Here is a 27923-nt window from a genome sequence, read left to right as displayed (position 1 = left end):
AGATATAAACTCTATGGACTAAAGTGATAAAAGTAAAATTATTAAACTTGTTTATGTGATGTATAATTACAAGGATTTAGATGTAATAAACATGAAACTTAAAATTTTAAAGTTGAAGTATTTTTTTTTTTTGAAACACCAAAGTTGAAGTACTAAACTTTGAAGTTTTAAAGTATGTGTTGGAGTGGAAAAACATTTATATTTGATGATATGAAGTATAGCTTGGGAATACTCTTATACTACATAACAATTCAAAAATAATTCATCGTTCATGTTATACCAAATTAATCAACTCAAAAAGTAACAGTTCATATGTAATATTGTATATTAAACTAACCCTACTTAGATATGTCTGATCTTATTATTAACTAACAATATCGAAATAAACAACGTTCTTCATAACGATATAAGTGATAACCCATGCCCATTCTCTAAAAGTGTGATTGCTGAGGTATATACTATTTTCAAAACACTTTTTTATAGACCAATCATTCTGCAAAACAATAGTGGTTGCATCTGATTAAGTTTTATGGCAGTTACAATCCTTTTAATATATTTATTTTTTGTACTTTAAACCACAATGTAACATTTTAAAGGTTTAGTTTTTCTCAGATATATATTTTAAAAGCGATATATAACATGACAACTAAATTTAAACTTGCATTATAAGTTAGTGTTCAAGTTACAAAACATGGATAGTTCAAAAAAAAAAGTTACAAAACATGGGACGCTCAGATATAGTAGTAAAATACCAATTTAATGCCGAAAACTTGTACTGTTAGAAACTTAATAAGATCTCCATAGAACATGTGTCACTGTCCAATCTAATTGATTGCAGTCTCTTCTCTATGCAATAAATTCATAATGTCGACATTACACAGTATACATATCATCATTTGCATCCAAATTATTGAAATCAATCTTTTAAGTATTTTTTATCCAAAAGAGGATAACTTAGAAAGACAACAAAAAGTGAGAGAAAAAAACAAAAGTCAAAGGGTCCATGATGATGAATGGAAGACAGTATTCCCATCCCTCCCTTGCCCCATCTCTACTGCCTCACGTGCCTTTGCCTTCTGCAAATATTAATTATTTAATATTAAAATTCAGTTTAACCCTGTAGTTTAACAATAACCACATACTATAAAACATTAAGAAGTTACTAGACGAATTAATTAAAACTCGAGATTTTGTACCTGCATGGAATCAACAGCATCAGCCTCTGAGTTAAAGTCATAGTAAGAACTCGCTGCTGTAAGCTTCATAGATAAAAACTGATTCCACATTAAGAAAAAAGAACACGCATTAGTAGGTAATTAAACGAAGGGAGTTAAGATAATTACAAAAACTGTCATAATCTTCATACCTCGACTTGATTTTGTAACGACTGGACGTAATTAATTATCTCATCCAGCATCGTGGCCATTCCCATTGCCTGTATCACCAAACATGTAATCAGTAAATAGTTAAACCAATAAATTGTTATAGTCTAAACAAATTAAAATAGTTTGGTTTAAATTTCTTATAACTACCTTGTAACATCCGGGGACTATATCTTGCAAGCATTTCAACCTCTCGTTTATTTTCCCTCGTCTAACCTGAAATTCAATAAGTATGAAAGTCTATTAGCTCATAATTTTTCACTAATATACAATTTACGGTTAACAGTATCGAATTAATCATTATACATTTAATATAGTAATTAACTTATACCCGCTCTGCTAAGCTGTGGCTATCAGTGGCTTGACCTCTTTTGGCTCTAACATGAACAACTTCCCTCTCTTTCTTATCTTCTATATTCTTCAACCTTTTCCCTCTCCTTGACGAATTCTGAGATTTTAATAAGAACAAAAAAAGGTTAGAACAAAGGAAATTGATAGTATAGTTGATATGTGAAATTAGGGTTTCGAGGTTAGTTAAATACATTTTTGGTCAGAACATTTCCATTAATGGAAACTTGAGCAGAAGAGGTTTGATCAGAGACACTGTTCTCCGACGTAGACATGGACGCCATTAGTGTTTTTCTCTTCTTGGAATCGAGAGACGAGTCGTCATTTTTGTTGTGAATATTAGAAGGGATGAAAACCCCTTGATGAAAGTTATTCTGGGGAGATCTTCCGGGAAAATGATCTGGTAACGGTTGATGTTGATGATGATGAAAGAGGAGAGAATCCAGAGAAGAAGAGAAAGGAGGAGCAAACATCGTTTGGAACTGATGAAGAGTGTTGTTGAGTTCTGCAAGTTGAGTTATGGGATCATCCACTGTGTATGTCTGAAGATCAGAAGAGAGATTTGCCATAACTTGAGTTTCCAATGTTTTAAAGATAATTTTTTTTTTTTCAAAATGAGGAGTTGCTTGTTTCATTCGAGTAATTCTGTTTATATATAGACACTGTTTTTTTAAAAAGTTTTTTTCTTAAAATTAAAATAATAAACAAATTGGACTTATAATAGTGGATGTAAAAAATAAGATAAAAAGACAATAGTAGAAAATAAAGGGAAGGCCAATGAAAGTGAGTTATGGGGATGTTTTGTAATGGAGTGGGTCCTTTAAATTTATCAGGGGATATATCCAAATAGAGAAAGTGGGTCATTGTTTGGTAATGGGACCTACGAGCTCTGTTTAAGCAACTTCTTAAGACCTCAAAATATTTTTATTTCAATTGGTAATGGATACTGAACTGCAGTTATGTTATGTGTATCTAGGTTCCAAAGTCTTCTGTTTAGCTACGTATGTTAATTAGTTTCTTCTAACGGCTGATTGAAAACGTTTTTCTTCAGGATTCTTACTTTGGAGTTAGGTTCCAAAGTCTTGTAGCTAGTTTTGATTTTGAGCAATGCTATTTGCTAGTATAGCTACAAACTGACATAGCAAATTCAATAACGTGAGGGAAAAAGCAGTCATTGTTTTGAATGCATGTTATGCCAAACCTTGTAACCCCTTGAATCTTTTTTAACTTACGTACCATTAATAGAATGAGTCCTTTCCAAAAAAAAGTAGAAGTTAAAGGTAACTATGACCAATGCCAACGAACCCTACTTATAAGATCTTCAATGTATTCTGATTGATAAATATCCTAATTCCTAAAAGGGTTCGACTAAACAAAAGTAAGAGTATTCTTTAATTTAGACGCAACTGATGGCACATAAGCAACAACCAACTTCAAAACCAAATTAATGCAAGATGCATACTACTACAATAAGATCTACATAAAATATATACTAATACGTTATGCTTAACGATGGGCTTGAGGAGGAATCATTAATATCCGACTCTATTTCTGTTCGGTTTTGTAAATTAGTAATGGCAGTCCAACTATAAATTAAACTATATATAAGATCATCAGAATTAGAAGCTAGTGTGTTATCTAAATTTTATTAGGGCCATCTATATACACACATACATATGACAAACCCAATATTTAGAAACCAATAAAAGGTAAACCACATCTACAAGACTTGATAAGTTTTGGTTTTGGATGAAAGAAATTATACTTGTTATAGGTTTTTGATGAAAAAAAAAATTACATGTTATGGGATAAATAAATTGATTTAGAACATTTAATTTATAGGTTACTAGACTTGTTTACTTGTGAAACTTGACTTACTATCAAACATCTCAAAACAGTATGATAAAAGTCATACGACCTTCCGTAGGTTAGTGCCAAACTGTTCCTCTTTGGTAAGTTGAAATTACTGGTACTTACAGAAATTTATTACTTAGCTAGTCTAAAACAGCTCGCTATTAATATACGACTCCATAATGTAGTTTTTTTTTAATGAACGTAAATTTATTTTCAATCAAAAACATATTTACATCAAGTGCTTCTAATGTTGATTTGTAATCAAATACAAGAACAATTTAAAGGAAAATAATTCCCTTTAGACTTCAGGCTGAAAGGTGCTTTGTGTTCTTGTACCAAACCATACACACAGACTTTCTTCAAGATACTTTTTTCCCTTCCCCTTGACTGCTAGTAATTTAAGTCGAATTGTTCTATCCACACATTTGATCAGAACCTTCTCATATTTTGGTTGCTCACCATGTCTACGACCATTACGCTCTCTCCAAATACTATGAATCAGCGCTTGAAACGTATACCGAATGAGGAAAGCTTCTGTCAATGTGCCTCTAGGATTATCTATCATATCCAGAATCTCATTCCAGTCAAGAGTGAATGCTTCTTTCATGATTCCACCAACTAATGTTTCCCAGATTTTTACAGGGAATCGATATCTAAAGAACATGTGCTGACAAGTCTCCTGATTTTCTTGACACAACACACACTGTATTTTATTGTAGCATTCCATAGTTGCATCCTGTCATAGGTTTGCAACCTATTTCTAATGGCTACTTATACTAGAAACGAGTATTTCAGTGTGAATTGAGAGAACCACACACCCTTGCTCCAACAACAATCTCGTTGTGTCTGACGCATATGTAACCATGTCTTCTTCGTGGAAAACTGATTAGCGAATCTGTCATCACTTTGCCTCCAAAGCGGTGTATCATCCTCTTGATTATTCTTAAACTAGTAGTATTAATTGTTTTAATGAAAACGCTATAAGATCCATAAACACATAATATATAATATATAATTACCCTCTTATGTAAATATATACACCACACGTAAACAAGGGTGCATTTACAAAAATAAAGATTCTTAAAAAAAAAATTAAGATTCATCTGCCTTCGGCAAAGGAAGACATGGAAATGGACGTCCTTGAGTGCTCCTCAACGACGCTATTCGGTCCAGACGCTCGTCCTCCACTTCTACTTTTGAAGCTGCTTGGTTCGCTCCCGGTTAATCCATAACTTTTTGAACCAGTACCGGTACTTGCATTGCCGCCTCCTCTACGACCTTGGAGTCCAGGACGACCCGGTTTAGGCATATCGAATGAATCGCTCGACAACATTTGATGAACCGTGTTCATATCCGGTCTGTTTGATGTGATTTGCTGGCAACAGAGTAACCCTATAATGAAACATGTGGCTGCTTCGTCGCGGTTGTAAACTCCTGCTAGAGATTGATCCACCAATTCTAGAATTTTGCCTTCTTGGTACATCTTCCACGTCTGTATAGTCAGTCATACATACATATATAAACTCCAGTTTGAAGTAATGACCGGTTAAGCAGTCCACGGTTCTGATTACCGACCAAAAGGACATAACAAATTGATATTAGGTTCGGTTCTTAATTCCTCTAGTATAGTATAATGAGATTAAAATCTAACTTTTATGACAAGCTTTGTTAAGTTGTCTAGGTTGTGCAAAACTAAACCGGTTCATGGTATGATTAGGACTTACGTAGCTCAAGAGATCGGCCATTTCCGGTCCAAGACGAGGATTTTGGTTCTTTCTTCCACTGACTATCTCCAAAACCAAGACTCCAAAGCTGAAAACATCTGATCTAACCGATAATAGGCCGTGCAAGGCATATTCAGGAGCCATGTAACCACTGCACATGAACACACTCTTATAAGCTCAATTAATGATGCATACATATAACAACATTCACATTTATTTCAGGTACTAAAGATTGTGGTGTACTCACTAGGTACCAGAGATTCTAAAGGTACTAGTATGAGTGCCATCGCCTGGGAATAACCGGGCTAAACCGAAATCAGAGATTTTCGGGTTCAAGTCATTGTCTAGAAGAATGTTGCTTGCTTTTATGTCTCTGTGGATTATTCGAACCGGAGCTTCTTCGTGTAGATATAACAGTCCTCTTGCCACGCCTATAATTACTCGCCATCGGTTGGACCAGGCAAGTAAACCGGGATTGATTTTATCTGATAATAATTACAGAGAAATTAAAGATTAAACCAAACCGGATTGAACTGAATGAATCAAACAGAACAGAACCAATGATTTAGTACGGCTTGATATTGGTTTCTCCGGACATTTCATAAGAAGAATATTGAAAATTAAGAGATGTACCAAAGAGAAAATAGTCAAGACTCCGGTTAGGGAGATACTCGTAAACCAGCATCTTTTCTGGACCGTGGAAGCAACAACCAAGCAACGAAACCAAGTTCTTATGTTGAATCCTAAGTAAGAGCTTAACCTCGTTCATGAATTCTCTCGACCCTTGTCTCGAATTCAACGACAGCTTCTTCACAGCTATTTCTTCACCATTCGGCATCAATCCCTATTCACATATCACAATGTCTTAGTATCAAATAAACATCACTTTCGTCAAAGAAGAAACAAAAACAGAATTGTCTTATAAGTTACCTTGTAGACAGGACCAAACCCTCCATGTCCGAGTCGGTTCTTCTCGGAGAACGAGTCAGTCGCTATTTCAAGCTCTTGGAGATCAAAGAAGATGCCACGGTCTTCACCACCGTCTTCGGCTGATAAATCTCCCTCAGAAGCGTTATGACCACCACACATCTTCAGTAACGCCATGAAGCCACCGCAAAGACGGCGAACCATCTCTGCTGCTTCGTGTAGTGAAGATGATCAGAGAGGTTGTCTGTGGCTTGGTTGGATTAGAAATTATCTCAAAACCAAGTTGTTTGGTGTATAGAAGAGTGACTGGTACAAAGTCGTATTAATGCCACAGCGTAAACAAGTCGTTGGCCGGGTCAATATCGTTTACTCAGCATGGGACACATAACTACTAAATACGCGTTATATTAAGTTTCCGTTTTCATATTTGTTGAAAGCATTTTTTGCTTTTGACCAAAAGAAGGACTCTGCTATTTAAGTGTTGATTATAGATGGCTTAAGAAACAAAAATGTATGAAAAACAAGGAAAATTAGCAATAATACAACGTAAGAGACTACTGATATGAAAAGATTATTTGAAATCCAACACCCGAGTTTAAGACAAAGTCAAGGGGTCAAAGCTAACAAGTAATCCAAAAGTCAAGTCAATGCAAGGGAGGCTGGGACCTCACTGATTGGAAGTTACCAGTCTCAGAAAGGAAAAAAAGCAAACATCTTTTCGTAAGAATTTTCCTCTTGGCTTGTGGTCACCTCATCGGCGGTCTCTTTATAAAATATTCAAGCAATTAAAATAATAAAGTTAAAATAGGATAAATTAAGGAAAAATAAATGTTAGAAATGTCTTTTGCTACGAAAAAAAAAAACTGTAACGAGGCACATTATTTTCTGAATGGTTAAAACTTTTTTGTTCAAAGGTTAATTTAAAAAAAAAAACTAATAAATAATATTTGATTATTTGTATTTTATTATTAAATACTCAAGTGAATATCTCTGTTATTGGAAATGCTTTTATAAAAGAAAAAGGGAAATTTTCCTCTTGGACCACATCGAATTATTGTGATGTGTGTAAATAAAAGAAAAACTATATTTTTTATTGATCAACTATAAAATCCTTGAATTACACGGATTAGACCCAAAAATATCAGACCCAAATTCTTCTTTTTTAAAAAGATTTTTAACCAAAAAGAAAATAAAATTTAAATCTTTTTCAAAAGCCCGACCCAGGCCCAACCCAATTAACATATACTATCTCTGAAACCAAGAACACGTAAAAACCCGCTAACACTACAGTCGCCGAGAGATTTGTTCGTCGCGGTGGCTTAGCCATGAGGTTCCGATACGCCATGGTGTGTTCATCGAATCAGAACCGGAGCATGGAAGCTCACGCTCTCCTGAATAGGCAAGGTCTCGACGTAGCTTCGTACGGGACAGGGTCTCATGTTAAACTACCTAGACCGTCTGCCAGAGAGCCAAACGTCTATGGTTTAGGAACTCCTTACAAGCACATGTTCGATGAACTCAGGCGCAAGGATCCCGAGCTGTATCCTATTCTCTCAAGTCTCTATTCTTCATTAGATTCCTAAAGATGCTTTTGTTTTTATTCTTTGAGTTGTATGAGTCTTGTAGGCTTGTGGAGTTTGGTAATAACCTTAACCCCTTTTTTTTTTGTAGTTACAAGCGGATGGTATATTGCAGATGCTTAAGAGGAATTTTTATCTGTGAAACTTGCTCCACAGAGATGGCAAGATAATGCTGGTGATGGTGTGTTTGATGTTAATGACTTTTGAAGAAAAGGTTTTCGATTCTGTTCTTGAAGGTAAATCTAAATAAATTGCTAGATCTACGTTGATGTTCCATCACAAACTAGTTAGGTTACATGTCTGAATATACTCTATCAAGTCGTAATATGTCATTATGTATTCATTGGCTGAGGAACGATTGCAATCACTGAAAAACAACATAGGCGGAAACAAGTTTATAGCATCTCATTCTACTGAATATTGTACCATCATCAGTTCATGGTGGAGACTTGAGATGTTAAACATGTTAATTATTGAATCGTCTTGATATAATGTTAAGTTTATATTCTCGTATAGATTTTAGAAGAAAGCTCAAGAACTTGCTCATCCAGCACACATTCCTCTGTTTGTAACGAGCTGATATTACAAAAAAATGTAATTCATTTTTCTATCTATTTGTTAAAACTTCAAAGAACGTAATATACAAGTTTTTTTTTAAGACACTGTATTATATATAACAGATAGGTGACGCTACTAGTCCTTAACCCAAGCATTACTTCAGCTTTATTGTCATAGTCAAAGTTAACGTGTCTACATAAAACCAAACTCGTGTACCAATCAAATTAACTCGACCCCTAAAACCCTGTATAGACAATTCAATCTTTCCAGCAAGTCCCAAGCCCGTGAGATTAAAAAGATACGTCAGAAAGAAGCCAATTACGAAAAGTCCTTTTAGAGATTCTTCTTCACTATATATATAACGTTCTTTAGACCCATATACATCAAAAATAATAATGAAGACGAAGAGCCAAGAAACTCAAGTAGACTATCTTCAACAAGAGACTCGTCATCATCTTCGCCAAATCTTCATCTCAATGATGTTCAAATCACGCAGATTCTTCCATCACCTCGTCTTATATTCGTTTCTTATTGGTTTCGGGTTCGGTCTCGGCTTCCTACTCAACTTCCACATGAGAAACGTTTCTTTCAGCCCCCAACTCTTTCGTCTATCTTCTCCTTCCCTCTCTCCACAGCCACAGCCAGAAAACTTCGTTTTAGTAAATGAAACGGTTGCTTATGATAGTGATGAAGGGCAAAAGGGTCATTCTATGGTGGAGTTTGAGAAGGTGATGCATCATAACACGACGGAGGAAGAACTCATGTGGCGTGCGTCGAAGGTTCAAGAAAGGCCGTCGACGGTGAAGAAGAAAGTGGCGTTTATGTTCTTGACGAGAGGGAAGCTTCCTTTGGCTAAACTGTGGGAGAGATTTTTCAATGGCCATCAAGGCCTTTTCTCTGTTTACGTTCATACTAGTAACCTTTCTTACGTTGACGATGGTATTCCTGAAACGTCGCCGTTTTATCGTCGGAGGATTCCAAGCAAGGTCAGTCAATTTCGTCGTCATCTCACGATTTTTATTATTTCTCTTTTCATAATTGATACTAGATTTTGACCCGTGCAACCGCACGGGTGTTTGTTTTCACTTTTCTATACATAAATTATTGTTTTAAAACATAAGTTGTATATATTTTTAATGTTAATCATATACTTAAATATTTATATAACTATTTCAAATACAATAATTTTATAATTTACATGTTATAATTAATTAATTGTTTTTGTATTTAATTTATGCTAAATTCTGACTTGTCTTTCAAAACTTGATTTCTTTTTACCAATATGTTTATGCTTATTCATTTTAGATAATTTATTATTGTATATATAAAAGTCTAAGATATATTAATTTTTAGACATGTATTATATAGTTTGTTAATTTTAAACTGTTCTATCATCATATTATATTTTAAATAAATATTTTATATTTATGAAAATAAAATTTATAAATTTATCAATTGAATATACTTTTATCATATTTATTTAAGTATAATAATTATATTTTAACATGATCATGACTATAAAGTGGGTAAAATAGGATATAATTTATTTATTTCTCATTTTATAAACGATAACTTAAAATATATTAAATTATTGTTAAAATAATTTTACACAGATTTATTAGAATTTTTAAATATAATATATAAATATATATTATATTTAAAATGAAAATACATTATGATTAAAGTAGTTACAAAGATTTTATATTATAAGCTTTAAAGAAATACATGTTAATTTTTATACATGTATTATATATTTTGCTTAATCCATATTACCAACATATTAGATTTTATTTTTGAACATAAATATTTTATACTTATGAAAATAAAATTTATAAAATTTATAAATTTAATACAATTTTATTATACTTAGCTCAATATAATAATTTTCTTTTAATATGATTGATTATGATTATATAATATATAAAATATTACAGAATTTTTTATTTTTTATTTTATAAATGATTACTTAATTTATTAATGTATAATAATACTTCAAACTAATTTCGAAATTAATGAAAAATATTTAAATATAATTTCGAAAATGAAGATCTTGTAAAAATCTTTTAAAACAGATTTGTTAGTTTTTTAAAATAAATATATTTATATTTTAAATAAAAAGATATCAAAAGATATTATGATTAAAGTATTTTAAAGATTCTATGTATTATTATTCTTAATAAAATACATTTAATAAGATTTCTAAGTGATGGTCCAAATAAAAAAAAAATCACACATGAAAGAAGTCATGACTTCTCTTTTAATATATAAGATGTCTAAATTAAATCAGACAAAATAAGGTCGACTATAGATACTAGAGGCCAACCCCCGCGCAAGCGCGGGGATATTGATTTTTTTTGTTATTACCCTTTAAGTTGCCAAGGATTTGCAATAGTTTGTAAAGTTGTTATTGAAACTGTGCAGTAGGTGTGAGACTTTGTGTTAAATTGTGTATTGTTTCGTGGGTTTTTTTAGTAAACTGGAAGTCGCTTTGGTGACTAAAACTGGTTAAATTGTGGTGAGTTTATGAGCGTTATTTTTAGTGTTCAAATGGCTGAAGGTATGTTTATATGTTTGATGTTTCTCTGAATTTGTTAAAAAGTTTTTTTAGTAGTTTTATATGTGTTACAATAAGTTTATTGTTCTGAGTTTTTTTATTTGGTGCAAAAAAGATTATTTTAAATTGGCAGAGTTAGTAACTAAAATTGCATCTTTTATTTTTAGCCTGTAATCTTCACTTTTAAGTTAGATAGTATAAAAAATTATATTTACATGACCAAACCTACGTTTATGCATTGTTGACGTTAAACTTTAACGGTTAGATGGCCTTGCGAGAATCACTTACAGGGACGTTTGTTCTCGTTGGCTGCATAACCTGTCAGACTTGCTTCACCAACTCCCGGTGATATCTCCACCAACCCATGGTGTTGGCAGATTCTGTTGCTTCTCCAGATTCTATATCCACGACTGGAGGTGGGTTGCTGATGTCACTGTAAGAAACAGTAGGACCTGTGTGTTAATTAATATCAGCAATCTTAAAAACTTTGAAAGCATATATTATCCTACCCCTGCCTGAGTGCCAAATAAGAGGTCTTCACTAATTGCTGAGACGGTGAACATGAACGTACGGTGATTTGGAATGAAATTGTAGGGAGTCACACGCAGCTGAGAAACATATTCATAGCCAGCTAGATCCTCAAGATATTCCTCACCGCCACTCATCTCAATTAGGTAGGTTGGGGGCTTTGTGCGGCTTTAGAGTAAGAGAAAATATTATATGCCAAATTTAAGAGAAATTATGAAAGGAAAACGTACTTCCTCAAGAGCCAGATTTGTTGCCTCTTTCTTGATGAGTTTTGTCATCTCTTTGGCAAAGACCACAAAAGTGGCACTGTCCTTTCCGTCATCGACAGCTAGTTCAACACGAAACCTGGATCTGGAGGACGTGAACTGTTAGCAGATATTTATATTAGGCTGATACTTTGAATCGGGAATGAAAGTTTAGACCTGATGACTCATGTCAGGTTGGAAGAAAGATATCGGTTGCAACTGAAGAAAGTGACGGATTTTGAAAGCTTCCTGCTGCAACTGATGCAAGAAACAAAGGACCATCCATTTTATTTGAGGACACCAACAATCTGGGCCTTGCAAAGAAAACCAGTTTCCTATGTCTTGGGGAGGACAAAAATGCTAACCTTAGTTGAGTCTATCCTGAAACAACATAAGAGCACTAAAGTATGTTTGAAGAATGAGTGTTACCTGCTCATTGGAGTTGGAGATGAACGTGTGGAGGTCTCATATTGCCCGAGCTCTTTCTTTTATCCCTTCCATGGTATCAACTCTCTGCTGCTTCAACTTCAAAGCTGCATGGAGTAAGTATGTGTAACACACATAAATTTGCTGGTAAGATAGGTTTATGTAAGTCGTGACTTACCTGTTTATATAATCTTGATCGCAGGGATGGTGTTATCGAAGTAAAAATGGGTAGGTTTAGATAGAGATTTCCTTCATAAGTCCAAGTGTTTCTTAGAAAGTAAACTATAACATGTTGTAGAATTTATTTTTGCAGGAAACGTGTACCATATACATGTTTATTTATTAAAAGTTTCAGAACCATACCTCCCAATATTTTTGGAGGAACCGTAGGACCACCATTACAGACTTGGATTCGACTTGGATTGACAACCCACCTGATCCCAGCGGCGCGGGCGGCGGAAGCACCGTACCAGTGATGGAATTATGTCAAACTTTCCATGTAAAGTCACAACCCCTGCAACTCCGGCTCCAGTTCCGCAATTATTCCCATGAACCGTCACCGGCTGACGGAGAACGACGTTAGCCACCATGCCGTTACTACTGAGCACAGAGACACCTCTCCCTCTCCGGCGAGCGTAAGTGTTGACGCTCTCAATTATGTCGGCTCCAGATGAGACTTCAAGAACATGAGATCTAAGGACGTTAGGGCATGAACTCAGAGATTTGGAGAAGACGAACTGGAAGAGTCCGAGAGAGAATTGCAAAACTTGGCACGAAAAAGATTTTGGGGGTGGAGATGGGCCGAATAAAAAAATTTACATAGCCCACACAAAATGTCGAGCGATTGTGACGTGTCAAAATACATGTTCCTGATTGGCCTGAATAAACTATCCTACGTGGCGTGCTCTCTGCTCTATATATCGGGCTTTTAGTATTGTGATTTGCATTTTAGAAAGAAAAAAATTGCATTTTTGGGGGGATTTTTTCCTAAGAAGTATATATACGCTACTTTATCAAATTAGTGTGGTGTTTAGAGCATAACTTAGAAGGGAATGACAAAATTAACAAATTGTATTTCATAATTAATATATATATATATATTCTCAATTTGTCACGCCTTATATAGTTTGTTAATTATTGAAATTATGAGAATGATGATAGCAGGAAAAAAAAAACGAAAAGTACAGTAATATGTGGTGTAACGTTTTAAGGCATATCAATTAAAATAAAAATACGTAATCATTTTTACTATCTATACGTTTTTATCTCATATTGAAAATAAAAATACGTAAATCTGTGGGTCTACTCATTAGTACTATCTTACACTTTTTTATTAGATTAAAGTTAAATTACAACAACAAGAAGAAGAAAATGTTGCGTGTGTCAAAGAATTTAGAAAAGTCGAGAAGACAGAAATAGATGTTTCATGGACAAGAATCATATACTTATAAGCATCAAAACAAAGTATCTGAGAAAAATCTTTTGTTATAAAAATACTTATATGCATCAAAACAAAATTACATATACATCACGTGATGCGACTAATAGTGACATTCTTGTTTATTGCTTCTCCTAATAACCACTAACCAGTTATATATATAGGGATCATATGGATAATAAAACTCAGTCAATAATATGATAAAAAGTCATACTTAAGTTTCTTTCCAATATGTCACTATAAACCTCTTACTTTTCCTTTCAATAGATATCATCATCTATTACTATAAAGTATAAAACCGTTGAGTAGTCTATTACACATATATACCGACATACGCATTTTAAATTAACTAATTAAATTGTTTTTTTATGTCGGCAACTAATTATATTTTTTAATCTAATAAAATGCACTGCTCATTACTCTAACCCCTTTGCTAAATTGTTTTGTAGGAAGTGAAATGGGGTATGGTGAGCATGGTGGAGGCTGAGCGGCGGCTACTAGCTAACGCTCTGCTCGACGCAGCAAACCAACGTTTCGTCCTCCTCTCGGAAACAGACATACCTCTCTTCAACTTCTCCACCATTTACTCTTACCTCATAAACTCTCAACACTCTTTTGTAGACCTCTACGATCTTCCTGGACCAGCAGGTCGTGGCCGCTACAACCGACGTATGTCCCCAGTTATTACCCGCAGCAAGTGGCGAAAAGGCTCTCAATGGTTCGAAATCGACCGTGAAATAGCTGTAGCCGTTGTCTCCGACAAGACTTACTTCCCATTGTTCAAGAAACATTGCCGTTGGGGTTGTTACGCCGACGAGCATTACTTGCCGACGTTTGTTCACGTCATGTTTCCCGGGAAGAACGCGAACCGGTCGTTGACGTGGACAGATTGGTCACGAAGAGGACCACATCCGAGGAAGTATACACGGCGGTCAGTGAGGGCGGAGCTTCTAACGAAGCTGAGGAATAGAGAAGGGTGTGTGTATAATGGGAAGGAGAGTAACAAATGTAATTTGTTCGCTAGAAAATTCGATGATAGTTGTATAGATAGTTTGATTCATTTTGCTGGTAGGATTATGGGGTTTTAGTTTTTTGTCTTTAAACCCGTAGCACACATTCAGCACATTGATATATGCTATGGCCCATTTCTGTATTCAAATTTATAAGGCCCATTTCTAATTACAAAACTTTGTTCACGTTAATTTTGTTGGAAGGAAAGTAGGAAACTACATATATGAGTTTTAAGTTTTTACAGAAAATAATAAAGTGAAAAGTATTGATTATTTGTAAGCTTATTTTTCTGTAGTGACATTCTACTTTTCTAAACACTCTAGAATTTCGCTAATTGGTGATTCTGAATTAGTAGTATAGATGCTATTGTACTGTACATACAACTTATAAGGTTATATAACCATCATATTTTAGATTTTACAGATACAACATACAAAGATTGACTTTTATGAAAAAAACATTACGTAGACATTATATGTACAATTATACGAGGAAGAAATATGCATATTACATATATAAAGAATGTAACTTACCTTCTAGTAAACATCTATTCTATTAAAATGGAAACAGTCTAGAAAAATCTACTTACAAAAGGTTGTTGGACTTATTTGTTAGAAATTTAACATGTCTTCTTTTATATAGTATCAATAATATTAACAGAGAATAAAACATTCATTAATAGCAAAATATTCTTTTAGTTTTTGGAATTTAACTACATTTAAGCTAACAATAAAATCGACCAAATTAATTATATTTTACCCCACAATAATAGGTCAGTATGGTATTTTACCAAATACAAGAGCGGTTATTTAATATTTATTCATTTCAAATTTTGAATCAAATCACATAAAATAAATATTTATTCTAAACGTGGACTAAGTAAACATACTAAAAATGCACTAAAATTTTTATACTAATTAACAACTTATCTATGTTTTTTCTGTAATTCAAAATCATTCAGAACTAAAAAAAATAAAAGGATATAGATTAACAAACAAAATAACATCTAATTATTTTTAAAAAACCTATGTATCAATATTCAAAATAAATCATTCAAATATTATGCATATATTCAATATAACAAAAAAATTCTAATATAAACTAAAATACTATACTGTAAACCATATATCATATACATATTTGAATATCATTTATTTTAATTTTCATCCATCATAAATTTTTTTTTGAATATTCCGTAAAACCAAATAAAAATTTTACCTAAAAATTAACATAATAAATAATTAAAGAAAAAATATTATAAAATTAACTTTTAAACCTAAAAATTAACATAATAAATAATTAAATAAAAATATTATAAAATTAAATTTTAAACCTAAAAATGAAAACATAAACTTATACTAAGTTATTTATAACAAAAATAAACTAATACTGTTATATCAATAATTTTTTTTCTGTTAACATTTTTTCGAATGATATAATAAAATTTTATTCAATTTTAGTTTTCTAAATATATGAAAAATTTAATCAAAAAGTTTTATCATGTTTTTTTGAGTTTATATGAGATCAATCAGTATCGTATTACAGGTTAATAGCAAATTTTTGGATTGTTATTAGATTTATCATATTTTTTATAAATGTGAACTAGATTATATTCTGGATCGTCGAGTTGCGACCATGAGTCAGGATTGGATATAAAAATGGTGCTTCAAACTCAAACATTTTGATAAAACAACTTAAAAATTATTTATTTAATAAGAATTAAATTCAAGAAATTTTTTTCAAAAGGATCAACAAAAAAATACCCGTGCTTTCGAAGAGCGGGTCAAAATCTAGTTCATGGTTTAAAATTCGATCATTTTTTGTAGGCAGCAAAAAATCGCTCAACTTTGATTAATGTGGCGGATTAGATTTACACAGTTAAAATTTATTTAAAATTATTTAAAATTTTAAATTGAATAATCTATTTAAAATCTATGAAGTTTTGGCATAAACAACAACAAAACAAAAAAAGTGACATAAAAAATATCATATTTTAAAAATAGTTATTTGTTACTGTTTCAGAAAACTTAAACCCTGCAAAACAAGACATGTAAACGATGACATATGATATATCCCCATTTAAATGATGGGGATTTTAGCTGACAAAAAAATAATGTGGATTTAATCAAATCTATGAAGAAGACTTTTAGGAATTATGTTTAAATCAGGCGATTTATTCGAATATGTGGAGATAACAATATTGATACATTTGGTTTGGTTGCTAAACTCTATACAATCCAAATTGTCTTAATTCTTGCAACCAATTTTGAATAGTGATTATAGCAAATGAATATGAAAAAATGTATTTATGCAAAAAAATTGAAGATAAAATATAGATGTATTTTTTTCTGACCTTGAAAAATTTGTGAAGTCAGAGAATGTTTTGAGATTGAAGAAAACAAAAAAATAGGTGTATGCAATTGGCTAAAGCATGATACAACAAGTTAAACAAAATACTCAATGAGAGAGGCTTCGGGATGTTGGAACTTGATTACACCCTCATGTATTGTTCTTCTTGTCTATGATGATATTACAAACAAGAAGTATACATTACGAGGTTAAAAAAAAGGTAATGATGAGACCAAAAGTTGAGGGATGTGATTGAGTGTTACTTTGAATATTCGGGAGAATATGTCATCCCAAATTATAAGGTTATATAGCTTCTAAATTTTAGTCTTTATAAATAAAACACACAAAAACTTACTTTATCCAAAAAATAATTGAATGCACATTATATATTATAATCTTCTAGACATTATTTGAAAAGTAATTTTTAAAGTTTGTTTATGTATCACTATCACATTAATTTTCATTATAAAAAATGACATAACTTAGTAAAAAATGATAGCATGGTTTGAAGCTAACTGTGACATAGACATTTGCATTTAGTGTTAATTTATAATTTTGGTAATTTTTATAATAAGGTAAATATATTATAATTTATATTTTAATCTATTCAAATATAAAATAATATAATAATTGATATAAAAATATTATAATAATTTTTATAAAAAACTCAAAAAATTATTTAATTCTATTTTGAATAATTATATAATTTTTTATTACTATAAAAATTTCTTCAAAACTTTATGCAATTTTTAAAATTATAAATTTATAATCCTAATAAACTTAAAATAAACAAAATTATTTCTTTATCTGAATTTTACGTTAAAAATTAATATAAAGCTAAGAAAATAAAAATCTAAAATTTAACAAATTTCAATTTTAAAATATAATATTATTTAAAATTTTAATTATGCGTACTGCACCGAAAAATACCTAGTTCAATATATGAAGAATGTAGCTTAGTCAGTAGGAAAAACAAAATGCAAGAGAGAAAAACAACTTCTACGAAAAAGACAATCTTATTGTTTCGTATAGACTCAAAACTCTTCTCAAATATGTCTCTTTCACATCCACTTATTATTTTAATATTTGATTTTAGTTTCATTGCAAAACTACAAATGGAACACACTCAGATCAAATAATTATTTAAATGTTCAGTTAGAATGAAATTACAAAATCAATAACAACAGTTTTTGAGCAGCCAAAAAAAGGATAGCAACAAATAAGATATGGGCTTCTCAGTTTAAGTTATATCAAAATTGATTGGGTGGTTATTATTTAATACCCTGTGACTGTGACTGACAATATCTTGATTCGTGACAAAGACTAGGAATTGTGAAACAATACCATAAAGCTGAACACCGAGGAAATTCACTAACATATAACATTTTCTTATGCTAATAACATTCCAAGAACATTCTTATTATGCTAAAAAGGAAAAAAGAAAAAAAGAGAAGTAGTATATTAAATAGAAAAAAAAAAGATTTTTGATAAAGACATGAACAGAGTCGACTGAAGCTAAACGAACGACAAATTTTTGAGAGGAAGATTGAGTTTTGAAACCAACCCGACAAGAAATTACCCGAGAAGACAAAATCAATTCAACAAACCTTCTTGGAAATTACTCACTTATCCCCTTTTATGTATAGTTCAATATTGATGAACACATAAGAACTCGGATAAGATTTACTAACGCAAGATATTCTACATTGAAAACGATGTTACAATTTTTATGGTTTAATAATACTATTAAGTTTATAGTTAAGTCTATTTTTTTTTTTAAACAATACAGTTGGAATGAAAGTAGTTTATACATAAGAACTTAAGACGGATTGATATAAATATGTATAGTAACATATATCCATATTTTTCGGACGACACCAACCATTAACAAGATGGGGTTATTGCAAACTTTGCCTTTTCTGACATAAATGAAGAAGAAACAAATACAACTGAACCTGTCTTTTTCTCTAATTTTTATTAACTTTCTTATTAGGTTAGACAAGAAAATAGATAATTTTTTAGGCAAGGCCGGAATGCCGGGACGGACTGAAGGATGATGTTTATTAGCAATGTTTATGTAATTTTTTTTTTACAAATTTTGGGGTCTAAATTTTTTTTAGAAGGCTTATGTCTATATAGTTTTCTTCAAAAAATTTAGAGACATGTTGCAAATGTTTTACTTAGAGCATTTCTAAAAAAACGCTCTATTATAGAGTTTTGCAAACTCTATATTTGAAGTTTCAAAGTTCTTTTCCAAAAATAAAATTTCAAATTTAACTTCAAAATTATTTGTAATTTATACTATATACTCCTTATATTTGTCATAATTAATATAAATCCATAAAACTTTTGTAGATAACTAGCACATATATAAAAATATTATAGTAATATTAATTAATAAAATCTTACACTAAAATATAAAATTATAAATAGAAATACATAATTAAATATTAAACTACAAGCAAAATACCACATTATTACATAAAATTATTTTATTAATGCTCCATTTTCGGTTATACAAAATTTGTTTGGACAATATTTTAAAAATTACGGAGAAAATTTACGAGACTATTAGTGTTGTTGTAATATTTAAATTTGTATAATAATTATGTTTTCATGTATATGTCTTCTTAATTTTTTTGTTAAGTTCCTTTTGTAATATTCTTGTTGTCTAATTATACTTTTAAAATATTATAAATCTTATTTTGATTTAAAAAAAAACTTTTATGTGCAAAATTTTAATTTATAATAAATTTTAAATATTCAAAATATACAAAAGTTTTAAAGATTAAAATTATAAATGAGAAAATTCTTAAGAATCATAAATGTGATGTAAAATTAATTATAAGGACTAATATACAAATAAAATGTATTTAACATTTTACCAAAAAAATAAAAAATATACAAATAAAAAGATGCATGCAACTTCAAATTTAGAATTTAAGTAGTGAAACTTCAGCTTTTTAAAACTCTAAATTTGAAGTTTTGAAATTTCTTTTTTTAAGTAAAAAATTTTATATTTGAAATTATAGAATTTCTTTCAAAGATGCTCTTATCATAACCTAGGGTCAGCCCTCTTTTTAGGAATGGAAATTAATAGATAGCTGATTATGATAATTACTATGGACATCAATAATGTTAAATTCTTTGAAGATGAAAGAAAGAACAAAAGATTCTTTAAAGAACGGACTGGATCTAACGTACCATCATAGTGCGGGGGGCTCTCTCCACAGAAAGTAATCAGGTGGCCTATGGATCAAGCCTGACATCAACAGTTAGATTCTAAAACCTAATAGAGTGGAAGATCAATCGTCCATATATGTTGACAAATGGCGCTCTCTCCGTTGGGGTTGACGTCAGAAGTCTCCTTATTTATGACGCCATAAAAGAAGACTTTTGGTGTGTGCTGCCAGGTTGTTTCCTTTCTCGTGCCTCGAACTTTCTTTTATTTCCTTTTTAAAAATTGCATTAATATAGAAATACTATAAAAGCCAAGAGACAAACCAACCATTTATATCTCATCCTTTAGATCATATCAAAACATTTCTCTCAACAGTTTAGATTAAAAAAACCTAGATTTGATCGAAGCGCCATCTTTCTCGCTTTATCAACTCACCATACCAATTCCATGGCGGGGAAGAGGCTATTTCAAGATTTGGAGTCAGATCGAGAAAACAAATCCGAGAAACGATTCAAATCTCTACCACTATTTGCCTCGTATGTCTTCTCAGTATTTCTTGATTTTTTTTTCATATAATATTGTATCTGAATATACAACTCAATTTTTAGTGAGAAACATGTTCGTTATGCAATCAATATATACATATATATTTGTGTGTGTGCTTATTTATATTTTATCCCTCTCTTCTCTCTCTAGTTTTGTTATTTTTTGTTTATGGCCTTCTGATAAACGTTTTTGTTTTTTACTGGCCAGTTTCAGTGTGTTTGGAGCATTGAATACAGAAACCACGTTGACGAGCTTATCGTTAGCCCTAGAGCCTCTTGTTAGAAAAGTTGTAAGTACACTTTAATTCCACTTTTTGTTATTTGTAAATACTTATCTTAAGCAATATGCCAATGCCAATATTGTATGTTTTTTTTTTGTAACTTGGCTTTCTTATATAAAATGCAAAAGAAATAAAAACGTTTACAAGCTCAAAGCTAGTTTAGACAGGATAGCCCAGTTGTTGTTATCATGAAGAAGCGTTAGTTTAGACAGGATAGCCAATATTGTATGTTAAGTAGCGTTAGATTCATATATGCATACTATAGTTTAAAACTGATTACTCATAGATGTATCGAACTTTAGAAATTGTCAAATTAGCCAATTGAGAGTTAGAGATACATTTTACCATGTTTAGCATTGACAAATTCTGATATGCGAGTTAGAACTTGATAAAATAAGAAAGATTCGTTCCGGTTGCTTATACTATATACCTTCTATGTACAACACATATACATAGTTGCATACATTTTAATACTTAAGTTCATGAAGACTGAATTAAATACTTACTAAGGTACAGATCTTTTTGGTATTAATAACAAGACCTCTCTAGCTAACCTAACAACATTTCGGTCAACTAAATCAAGATAGAAAAGACAAAAGAGAGGTCCACACACATACACATTCATGATATGGAATTATTGACGAGATCAACATACAGGCCTACAAATTTAATACAAACTCCATTTTGCAAACAATGTCTTTTTAGAAATATGATTTTGTTTTCATTATATTGTTTTTGTTTAAGACTGCCAGTACATAATATTTTTTATCTTTTGCATCTTTTTAACATTTCATGTATCCATACATTAGATTATCGATAAATAATGTTACCCGAAAAGAGTAAATAATAGTAAGTTATAACATTGTCAAACGGAAAATTTTATGTACATAAAACAGATAAGAGATCATCATAAGAGTATTTTATAACTAGTTTGGTTGATGGGAACAGGTAAGACAAGAAGTAAGTAAAAAAATTCGATCATTTTCTCGGTCGTCGTCGTTTCGAGTTGAAGCTCCGGAGAACATTGCTCCGACATTAAAGCTAATGTTCGCTAAGAATATACAGACGCAACAAATATTCACGGGGAGTAAAATCACTGACGTGGACAACGCTCCACTCCAGGTCATCCTCGTCGACGGTTCAAACAATGATCATCAGATCGTTCCTGTGAATCTCGACCGTCCGATCAGACTAGACATCGTTGCTCTTCACGGAGATTTTCCTTCGGGTGATAAATGGAGTAGCGATGAGTTTGAGCGTAATATCGTCAAAGAAAGGGATGGTAAACGGCCGTTAATTGCCGGAGAATTAACTGTGACGGTGAGGAACGGAGTAGGAACGGTCAGAGATATTGTGTTTACCGATAACTCGAGATGGGTTCGTAGCCGTAAGTTTAGAATTGGCGTGAGAGTTGCCAAAGGGAGTAGCGGTCTAGGCGTTGCGGTTTGTGAAGCCATGACTGAAGCATTCATTGTTAAAGATCACCGTGGAGAACGTAAGTTCCTTTTCTTGACTTTCTGATTAGTGAACTTATATTCGTTGATTAAACACTCTATTAGACATGCAATAGTAACATATCACTAGCTCTTTTTTTGTTCTGTTTCAATTATCTTTGACCTGACAACATTTCGCATGTATATTCACAACTTATGCATTTACACTATCAACTACGTACGATTTATAGATTATATTTTTTTTTTGTTAAAGGGTTTTCATAATTTATAGATTATATACATGTAAAATATAATGTTGTTATAAAAACATGTGCAATAGTATACAGTAAATTGATATTTTGTTGTCAGAACTTATTATATATGCTATTTTTGAAACTAGTCTGTCGAACTTATTATTTACCTAATATTAAGTGTATATATATATATATACACTATTTATAACTTAACTATATATGTTTACATATCTTATTTTATGTTTATCTTAGGTTTAATGATTAGAAAATTATATAACAAAATAAAAGTTCGTTTACATCAAAATTGCTAAAGTTGGTCAATATATATTGAAGTCTTTACTTGTTCTGCTTACACACATTTTATTTATGCAAACCAATTAAAATAACAATCGATGTGGACCAAAAGCAAACAAGTGTCCACTTTATATAAATGCAACAAGTCTTGGTCAATGCATATATCTTTTTCTGATTTTAACCAATGCTTACATCCTATTAGTTAATACTTGATACATCGTGAGATCATTTTCTTGAATCTTAGAACATGCCTATAATAGGTTCAATAAACACATACATATGCGGATATCTAACTATATAAGTAAATACATAATGACAATCAAATACAATTTGAATAATTTGTATTAATAATTAAATTTGTTTTCTACTACTTGTGGTTGGTGAAGTGTACAAGAAACATCACCCACCAATGTTAGAAGACGAAGTCTGGCGGCTAGAGAAGATACGCAAAGATGGGCCCTTACACAAGAAGCTCTCGTCTGAAAACATCAACAATGTTCAAGATTTTTTGAAGTTATCAGTCGTTGACCTTAGCAGACTCCGTCAGGTAAAACTATTATTGATTTTATTATTAATAGAGAAGTACCATCTATATACAAATAATAATGTTTTTTTTTGTGTAAGTTGATTGTCTGACTAACAAGGGTTTGTTTATTTACAGATTAGCCAAATGTCTGATAAAATTTGGGATGTCACATTGAAACATGCTAGAGAGTGCATTTTGGGAAACAAGTTATACATTCACAGAGGATCTGACTTTTTCTTGACCTTGAATCCGATTTGCGAAGTTATGGAAGCAAAGATCAACGGTCAGTTTTTTTCCGGTCGTGAAGCGCAGAATCAGCTCTATATTAAGAAGTTAGTTCAAGATGCTAACTCACAATGGGATTTGTTAGAAGTGATTGACAGAAAGACGAACGAGATTCCCCTTTTGACACAAGGTACTTTAGAGTTCAATACAGTTGTTATATAACACTATCTTATTTTCATGGTATTAATTACTAATGTTAAGATATAATTTTGATCACACAGGTGATACTATTGACCAGCAATATGGTGCAAACCACTACCACAACAACATGGAAATCAATAGGTCGTATCAACAAAACGGATATGCTCCAGAGATATCTACCAACACTTTGGAGATGATAAACGAAGGCTATACTACGACGAGTCCAATGGAACTCGGTGTATATTTCAATACTACCGGATCATCGTCCCAAGGTCATCTTAACCCTTTCAGTTAATCCTCATCTAGGACGCCTCTTGTGCTGTCACACGATGATTAGACTATTTCCAAAAGAGAGATTAGTCTACTACTTGGTAGAATCATGGATTATATACATACTTATAGATCATTATTGTACATAGGTGTGTGAAATTTAGAGAAAAGAGTAGTAATATTTAGCTGAATGGTGTATTACTTGTTTTACGTTTTCTAAATGAAAACGTGTTGTTGTTTTTTACCATTCACAAGATTAATCAAAATTTCCTCTTTTTCATGTTACAAAAACTAACTCTCGAGTCTATATGATGTAAACCTATTAGCGGAACACAGAGGAACTCACTTTTTCGACTTTTTTGGATGCTTCAAGCTATGTCTTAAATAAATTACATCAAATCACAAAACATCAAAGCATAGTGAAACAAAAGGATTCAAACTAATCTATGTTAAGCTGCTGTTTCCGTGGTTGTTGCCAGACTCTTGTCGGAGCTCCTTGACGACAGCAGCTAAAGCCTCAGGGTTAAGACCAAGATCGCAAAGAGCAATCAAAACGGACAAGGTATGTCGATCGAGACCAGTTTCCAAGATGTTGGACATTCGAAACGCAAGCTCCAGCGAGTCCCTCGCAGTTTCAGCTGCCTCCTTATCCATTTACTCTCTGACCCCAGAGAATAAAAATCAAATCTTTATTTCATAAACTGACGAAAAGATTCAATTTTTATAATAGTTGCAATGTCATGTAACTGAACAGATCTCTATAGATGTGCATATAGAGTGGTAAGCCCAAAAAGTCATAAGGAAACAAACGAAACAGAGAGACGAACATACCAGATTATGCGACGGAGATAGAGTAACCAACGGCGTCGAATCTGAGATCTCAGAGCTTTTGAAAGTTGTGAGAAAGTAAAGGCACTGAAGTAGATTTCTAGGCAAAACAAAATTGGTTACCATTTGACCGGTTCAAATTAGAATCTTAACCGGCGTCTAATTAATTAATGTTGAATATTTTTTCTGGAATATTTCTTTTGTCTGGAACAATATTAATGTTGAATATTTTCTTCTGTTTCCGAAAGAATTTTTTTATAGAGTATTCACACATATTAAAAATATAACAAAATTTTACAATTAAATTTATTGTTTATTTCACTATACATTTTTCAATAACTATCAATCAATACTATTTCATCAGTTCAAATATTTTTTTAAATATACAATTTATCATCATTAACTACTAAAAGTTAAATTCTAGATTAAAAAATAATTCTAAAAAATCATACTATTATGAACCAAGGGACGGAGGGAGTATAATTTATTCTATCACAAATTACAAAAAAAAAATTTGGTCAAAATGTTAAAACAAACAAGAAAAATATTACAAGACGATTTTAGAGCCTATAAATTTACTCATTTCTATTTTCACAATACTTAATTATTTATAAAGATTCGTACTTATAGGTTCTATGAAAATTTCATTATAAATTTTTAAATCTGAATAACTGATAATAAATCTTTTTTTTTACTCGAAATGTAGGTTTTTAGCGCAGAAACATTAACGAAATTTTAGTAAAATCACTAGACCAGAAAGACTTCCCCAAAATGTTGAACTGACTATGTTAATGGAATGATCATCCATGGTTTATCAAAGGATTATTAAATCTGAGATTTACGGCATAGAAGCAAGCAAGTTCCCACTCGTGGGATTACATTGAACATAGGAAGTTGATTAGCTAATAGTAGTACACTTGAAGAAGAACATGATGGGTTTAACTCAATAGAGAAACGACAGTGACAAGCAAATCAATTTAAAGCAAGAAGAACAAGGTTTAAGAGGGGAAAACGAGAGAATGGAGACTAGCACTTGGGTTTACAGTGACAATGACTGGCGACCATTTTCGCATTTGGTGAGTTAAGGAAAGATTTGAAGTTTGGGTTCTTCATGTACTGGCAGATACAGTGTTGTTGGTGGTTCAACCTGGTGCAACACTCATTGGACGGAATAGATCCTTTCATTATGGCGTCCTCGCATGGCATAAGCTGCATGGGATTACATTGCTCTGCCGCAGCGACTCTGTTTTCTTGAGCAACAATGAGCAGGAGAAGGATTGTACAAGTGATCAAGACTGGTTTTGTGCTATAGGCCTTCATTGTCTCTCTAAGTTGTGAGTTTTATGAGAGAAGATGATTTTCTGGTGTGGAGTTTGAAGTGTGTTTCTCTTCTTCTATATATAGGAGATAGCTTTGTGTGAGTCACGTTACTCAAATGAGAGCTCGTGATTACACAAGATCTCGATTTGTACAATACCAACAACTCTTTCTAAGCTTAAAGAGGTTACTAATTTTTTTTAAATGCTTAGACAAAGCATATAAAGACTAAATACCATTTGGGAAATGTTATGAAACCATGTGGATGCAACATGGAAGTCAGCTTTCGGCTATAACCCCGTGAAGGTTATAATAAGCTAGTTGGACTATTAAACAAATCAAAAAGCATCTTCAGAATTAGATATCAATTCATTAGAGTAGTGTAATATTATATAAGGAAATTACCACTGAGGAAGTACGAAAAAACATGATTCTAATTTCTAGTTATAGTCAAAAGTCATAACTTACATCCAACTTGCAACCAATAGCTTTTCTGTTTCCATTCACTATGCAGTTGCTTCCTTTCAAAAATCTTCCATACCGGATTTAACGGAGTCTGTAACCAAAATGTTTCGTCTCAATGGTCACGAGACGAATAAAATGAAGATTAGCCTCAGATAATTATTTTGGAGGCAGTGATAGAGTCCATATTCTGCGAGTGGTGGTATAAGAGAGAGAATCAAACAAAAGAGTGACAGAATCATATATGATGTCTAACCTATGTCTCATGTCTGATTCCGGATTAATTGTACATATGAACTTTGTAAGTTGGTCAGGATTGATACCAAAAAGACCCCTAGGCCAAGAAAGAGCCTGAGACATGCAATTCAGGAGGAATCACTTGCTTAGGATCAAATAGTCTCTAATAAGAAACTGGAAGACAGAAGACAAGAACTCTCCTATAACATCTCTCACGTCCTTTAAAATATGCATATGCTTTTAATCCTATACAAGTAAAGAAAACAAACGAATCCTTCTCTCTACAAATGTCAAATGGAAATGATCGCCAACTTGGAAACTAAAAACTTACCAATTTAATCACTTTCAAGAAAACTGATGGACTAGCCCACTTCGGCCCAGCCCAAACTTAACTTTCGCTAAGAAGGCCAGTAAACGATATGATTTTAGTTTATTTTGTGTGTGTTAGGTTGTTATTGTGAATCACGATAAAGTAACTAGCCGGCAGAACTTAGCAAAACCAAAAATAATCACAAATTTTGTCGTAGTTTTTGGCTCATGCTCCGACGATTGAAACTTTTCGAGCGCTAGTTAGGTCTAATCACCACCAATAACACTCTTGGACCTGATTAATCATTTTTATTTTCTCTCAAATTTCAATCACACCAGGTGTTTTACACCTAATATATTTTCCAGCAAATCCGGACCAATATTCTCTGGGTAATTGTGTTAACGCAAGTGGCAGTTTTTGCATATAGAAATGCATACACATTCGTTATAGTTTTGTCAGTATAAACATAAATTGTATAATTGATTTGTGAGTTGTGTGAAAACCTGTGACGCTGTGTCCTTCATGTTCCTTGACTTTCTTACCTCGAATATATAACAATTTGGAATACACCTGTCAAATAAGAAAGTAAAAGTGACGTAGAGAGATTCTTTTCCACCTCGATCTTCGTTCTTGGT

At 32.0% G+C, this 27923-nt stretch overlaps 6 protein-coding genes and 1 long non-coding RNA gene across 8 annotated transcripts; 3 read left to right on the top strand and 4 right to left on the bottom strand.

The window, feature by feature from the left end:
• Positions 1 to 803: 803 nt before the first annotated feature.
• LOC106357245 (transcription factor BEE 3) lies at positions 804 to 2375 on the bottom strand. Its single transcript, XM_013796922.3, has 6 exons — positions 1925 to 2375; positions 1714 to 1830; positions 1533 to 1598; positions 1367 to 1435; positions 1197 to 1274; positions 804 to 1076 (listed from the first exon to the last, which is right to left on the bottom strand). Exons 1-6 carry the CDS (start codon positions 2363 to 2365, stop codon positions 993 to 995), a joined length of 855 nt encoding a protein of 284 aa, XP_013652376.3. The 5' UTR covers positions 2366 to 2375; the 3' UTR covers positions 804 to 992.
• Positions 2376 to 4567: 2192 nt separating this feature from the next.
• Positions 4568 to 6606, bottom strand: LOC106354308 (cysteine-rich receptor-like protein kinase 44). Its single transcript, XM_013794216.3, has 5 exons — positions 6239 to 6606; positions 5942 to 6152; positions 5556 to 5793; positions 5309 to 5459; positions 4568 to 5076 (listed from the first exon to the last, which is right to left on the bottom strand). Exons 1-5 carry the CDS (start codon positions 6437 to 6439, stop codon positions 4684 to 4686), a joined length of 1194 nt encoding a protein of 397 aa, XP_013649670.2. The 5' UTR covers positions 6440 to 6606; the 3' UTR covers positions 4568 to 4683.
• A 954-nt stretch (positions 6607 to 7560) lies between these two features.
• On the top strand, positions 7561 to 8022 carry LOC106357244 (RNA polymerase II subunit A C-terminal domain phosphatase SSU72-like). The gene is made up of 3 exons (XM_048735622.1): positions 7561 to 7792; positions 7862 to 7875; positions 7972 to 8022. Exons 1-3 carry the CDS (start codon positions 7561 to 7563, stop codon positions 8020 to 8022), a joined length of 297 nt encoding a protein of 98 aa, XP_048591579.1.
• A 530-nt stretch (positions 8023 to 8552) lies between these two features.
• Positions 8553 to 14766, top strand: LOC106354306 (glycosyltransferase BC10-like). Its single transcript, XM_013794214.3, has 2 exons — positions 8553 to 9359; positions 14014 to 14766. Exons 1-2 carry the CDS (start codon positions 8769 to 8771, stop codon positions 14650 to 14652), a joined length of 1230 nt encoding a protein of 409 aa, XP_013649668.2. The 5' UTR covers positions 8553 to 8768; the 3' UTR covers positions 14653 to 14766.
• LOC111214101 lies at positions 11620 to 12190 on the bottom strand. Its single transcript, XR_002663589.2, has 3 exons — positions 12130 to 12190; positions 11878 to 12041; positions 11620 to 11806 (listed from the first exon to the last, which is right to left on the bottom strand). It is a non-coding gene; the product is annotated as an uncharacterized LOC111214101 (long non-coding RNA).
• A 5648-nt stretch (positions 14767 to 20414) lies between the features above and the next one.
• Positions 20415 to 24418, top strand: LOC106354304 (protein SAR DEFICIENT 1-like). 2 transcript variants are annotated; one of them, XM_013794213.3, is made up of 6 exons: positions 20415 to 20641; positions 20859 to 20940; positions 21880 to 22426; positions 23299 to 23459; positions 23574 to 23853; positions 23945 to 24418. In XM_013794213.3, exons 1-6 carry the CDS (start codon positions 20553 to 20555, stop codon positions 24157 to 24159), a joined length of 1374 nt encoding a protein of 457 aa, XP_013649667.2. In that variant the 5' UTR covers positions 20415 to 20552; the 3' UTR covers positions 24160 to 24418. The 2 variants fall into 2 exon arrangements, with proteins under 2 accessions (XP_013649667.2, XP_022544922.2); XM_022689201.2 differs by having other exon boundaries at positions 20433 to 20641; positions 20865 to 20940.
• Positions 24419 to 24469: 51 nt separating this feature from the next.
• Positions 24470 to 27864, bottom strand: LOC106354305 (non-specific lipid-transfer protein 2-like). Its single transcript, XM_048736217.1, has 2 exons — positions 24966 to 27864; positions 24470 to 24795 (listed from the first exon to the last, which is right to left on the bottom strand). The coding sequence occupies exon 1, from the start codon at positions 26280 to 26282 to the stop codon at positions 25989 to 25991; it is 294 nt and encodes a 97-aa protein (XP_048592174.1). The 5' UTR covers positions 26283 to 27864; the 3' UTR covers positions 24470 to 24795; positions 24966 to 25988.
• Between the last annotated feature and the right edge of the window lie 59 nt (positions 27865 to 27923).

Source organism: Brassica napus, chromosome A7, assembly GCF_020379485.1.
Source record: "Brassica napus cultivar Da-Ae chromosome A7, Da-Ae, whole genome shotgun sequence".
In the NCBI taxonomy this organism is placed as follows: Eukaryota; Viridiplantae; Streptophyta; class Magnoliopsida; order Brassicales; family Brassicaceae; genus Brassica; species Brassica napus.
Note: the sequence above shows the minus strand (reverse complement) of the source record. Positions and strands in the feature narration are given on the sequence as shown.

Excerpts from the sequence above, each read along its gene's own strand:
- LOC106357244 (XM_048735622.1), top strand. The coding sequence starts at position 7,561 with ATGAGGTTCCGATACGCCATGGTGTGTTCATCGAATCAGAACCGGAGC.
- LOC106354308 (XM_013794216.3), bottom strand. The coding sequence starts at position 6,439 with ATGGTTCGCCGTCTTTGCGGTGGCTTCATGGCGTTACTGAAGATGTGT. Across the intron at positions 5,460-5,555 it reads TTTAGAATCTCTGGTACCTA|TGGTTACATGGCTCCTGAAT; the intron begins GTGAGTACACCA and ends GTTCATGTGCAG. Across the intron at positions 5,077-5,308 it reads TGGCCGATCTCTTGAGCTAC|ACGTGGAAGATGTACCAAGA; the intron begins GTAAGTCCTAAT and ends CTGACTATACAG.
- LOC106357245 (XM_013796922.3), bottom strand. The coding sequence starts at position 2,365 with ATGAAACAAGCAACTCCTCATTTTGAAAAAAAAAAAATTATCTTTAAA. Across the intron at positions 1,599-1,713 it reads GCCACAGCTTAGCAGAGCGG|GTTAGACGAGGGAAAATAAA; the intron begins GTATAAGTTAAT and ends ATTGAATTTCAG. Across the intron at positions 1,436-1,532 it reads TAGTCCCCGGATGTTACAAG|GCAATGGGAATGGCCACGAT; the intron begins GTAGTTATAAGA and ends TTGGTGATACAG.
- LOC106354305 (XM_048736217.1), bottom strand. The coding sequence starts at position 26,282 with ATGAAGGCCTATAGCACAAAACCAGTCTTGATCACTTGTACAATCCTT.
- LOC106354304 (XM_013794213.3), top strand. The coding sequence starts at position 20,553 with ATGGCGGGGAAGAGGCTATTTCAAGATTTGGAGTCAGATCGAGAAAAC. Across the intron at positions 22,427-23,298 it reads TAAAGATCACCGTGGAGAAC|TGTACAAGAAACATCACCCA; the intron begins GTAAGTTCCTTT and ends TGGTTGGTGAAG. Across the intron at positions 23,854-23,944 it reads GATTCCCCTTTTGACACAAG|GTGATACTATTGACCAGCAA; the intron begins GTACTTTAGAGT and ends TTGATCACACAG.
- LOC106354306 (XM_013794214.3), top strand. The coding sequence starts at position 8,769 with ATGAAGACGAAGAGCCAAGAAACTCAAGTAGACTATCTTCAACAAGAG. Across the intron at positions 9,360-14,013 it reads GTCGGAGGATTCCAAGCAAG|GAAGTGAAATGGGGTATGGT; the intron begins GTCAGTCAATTT and ends ATTGTTTTGTAG.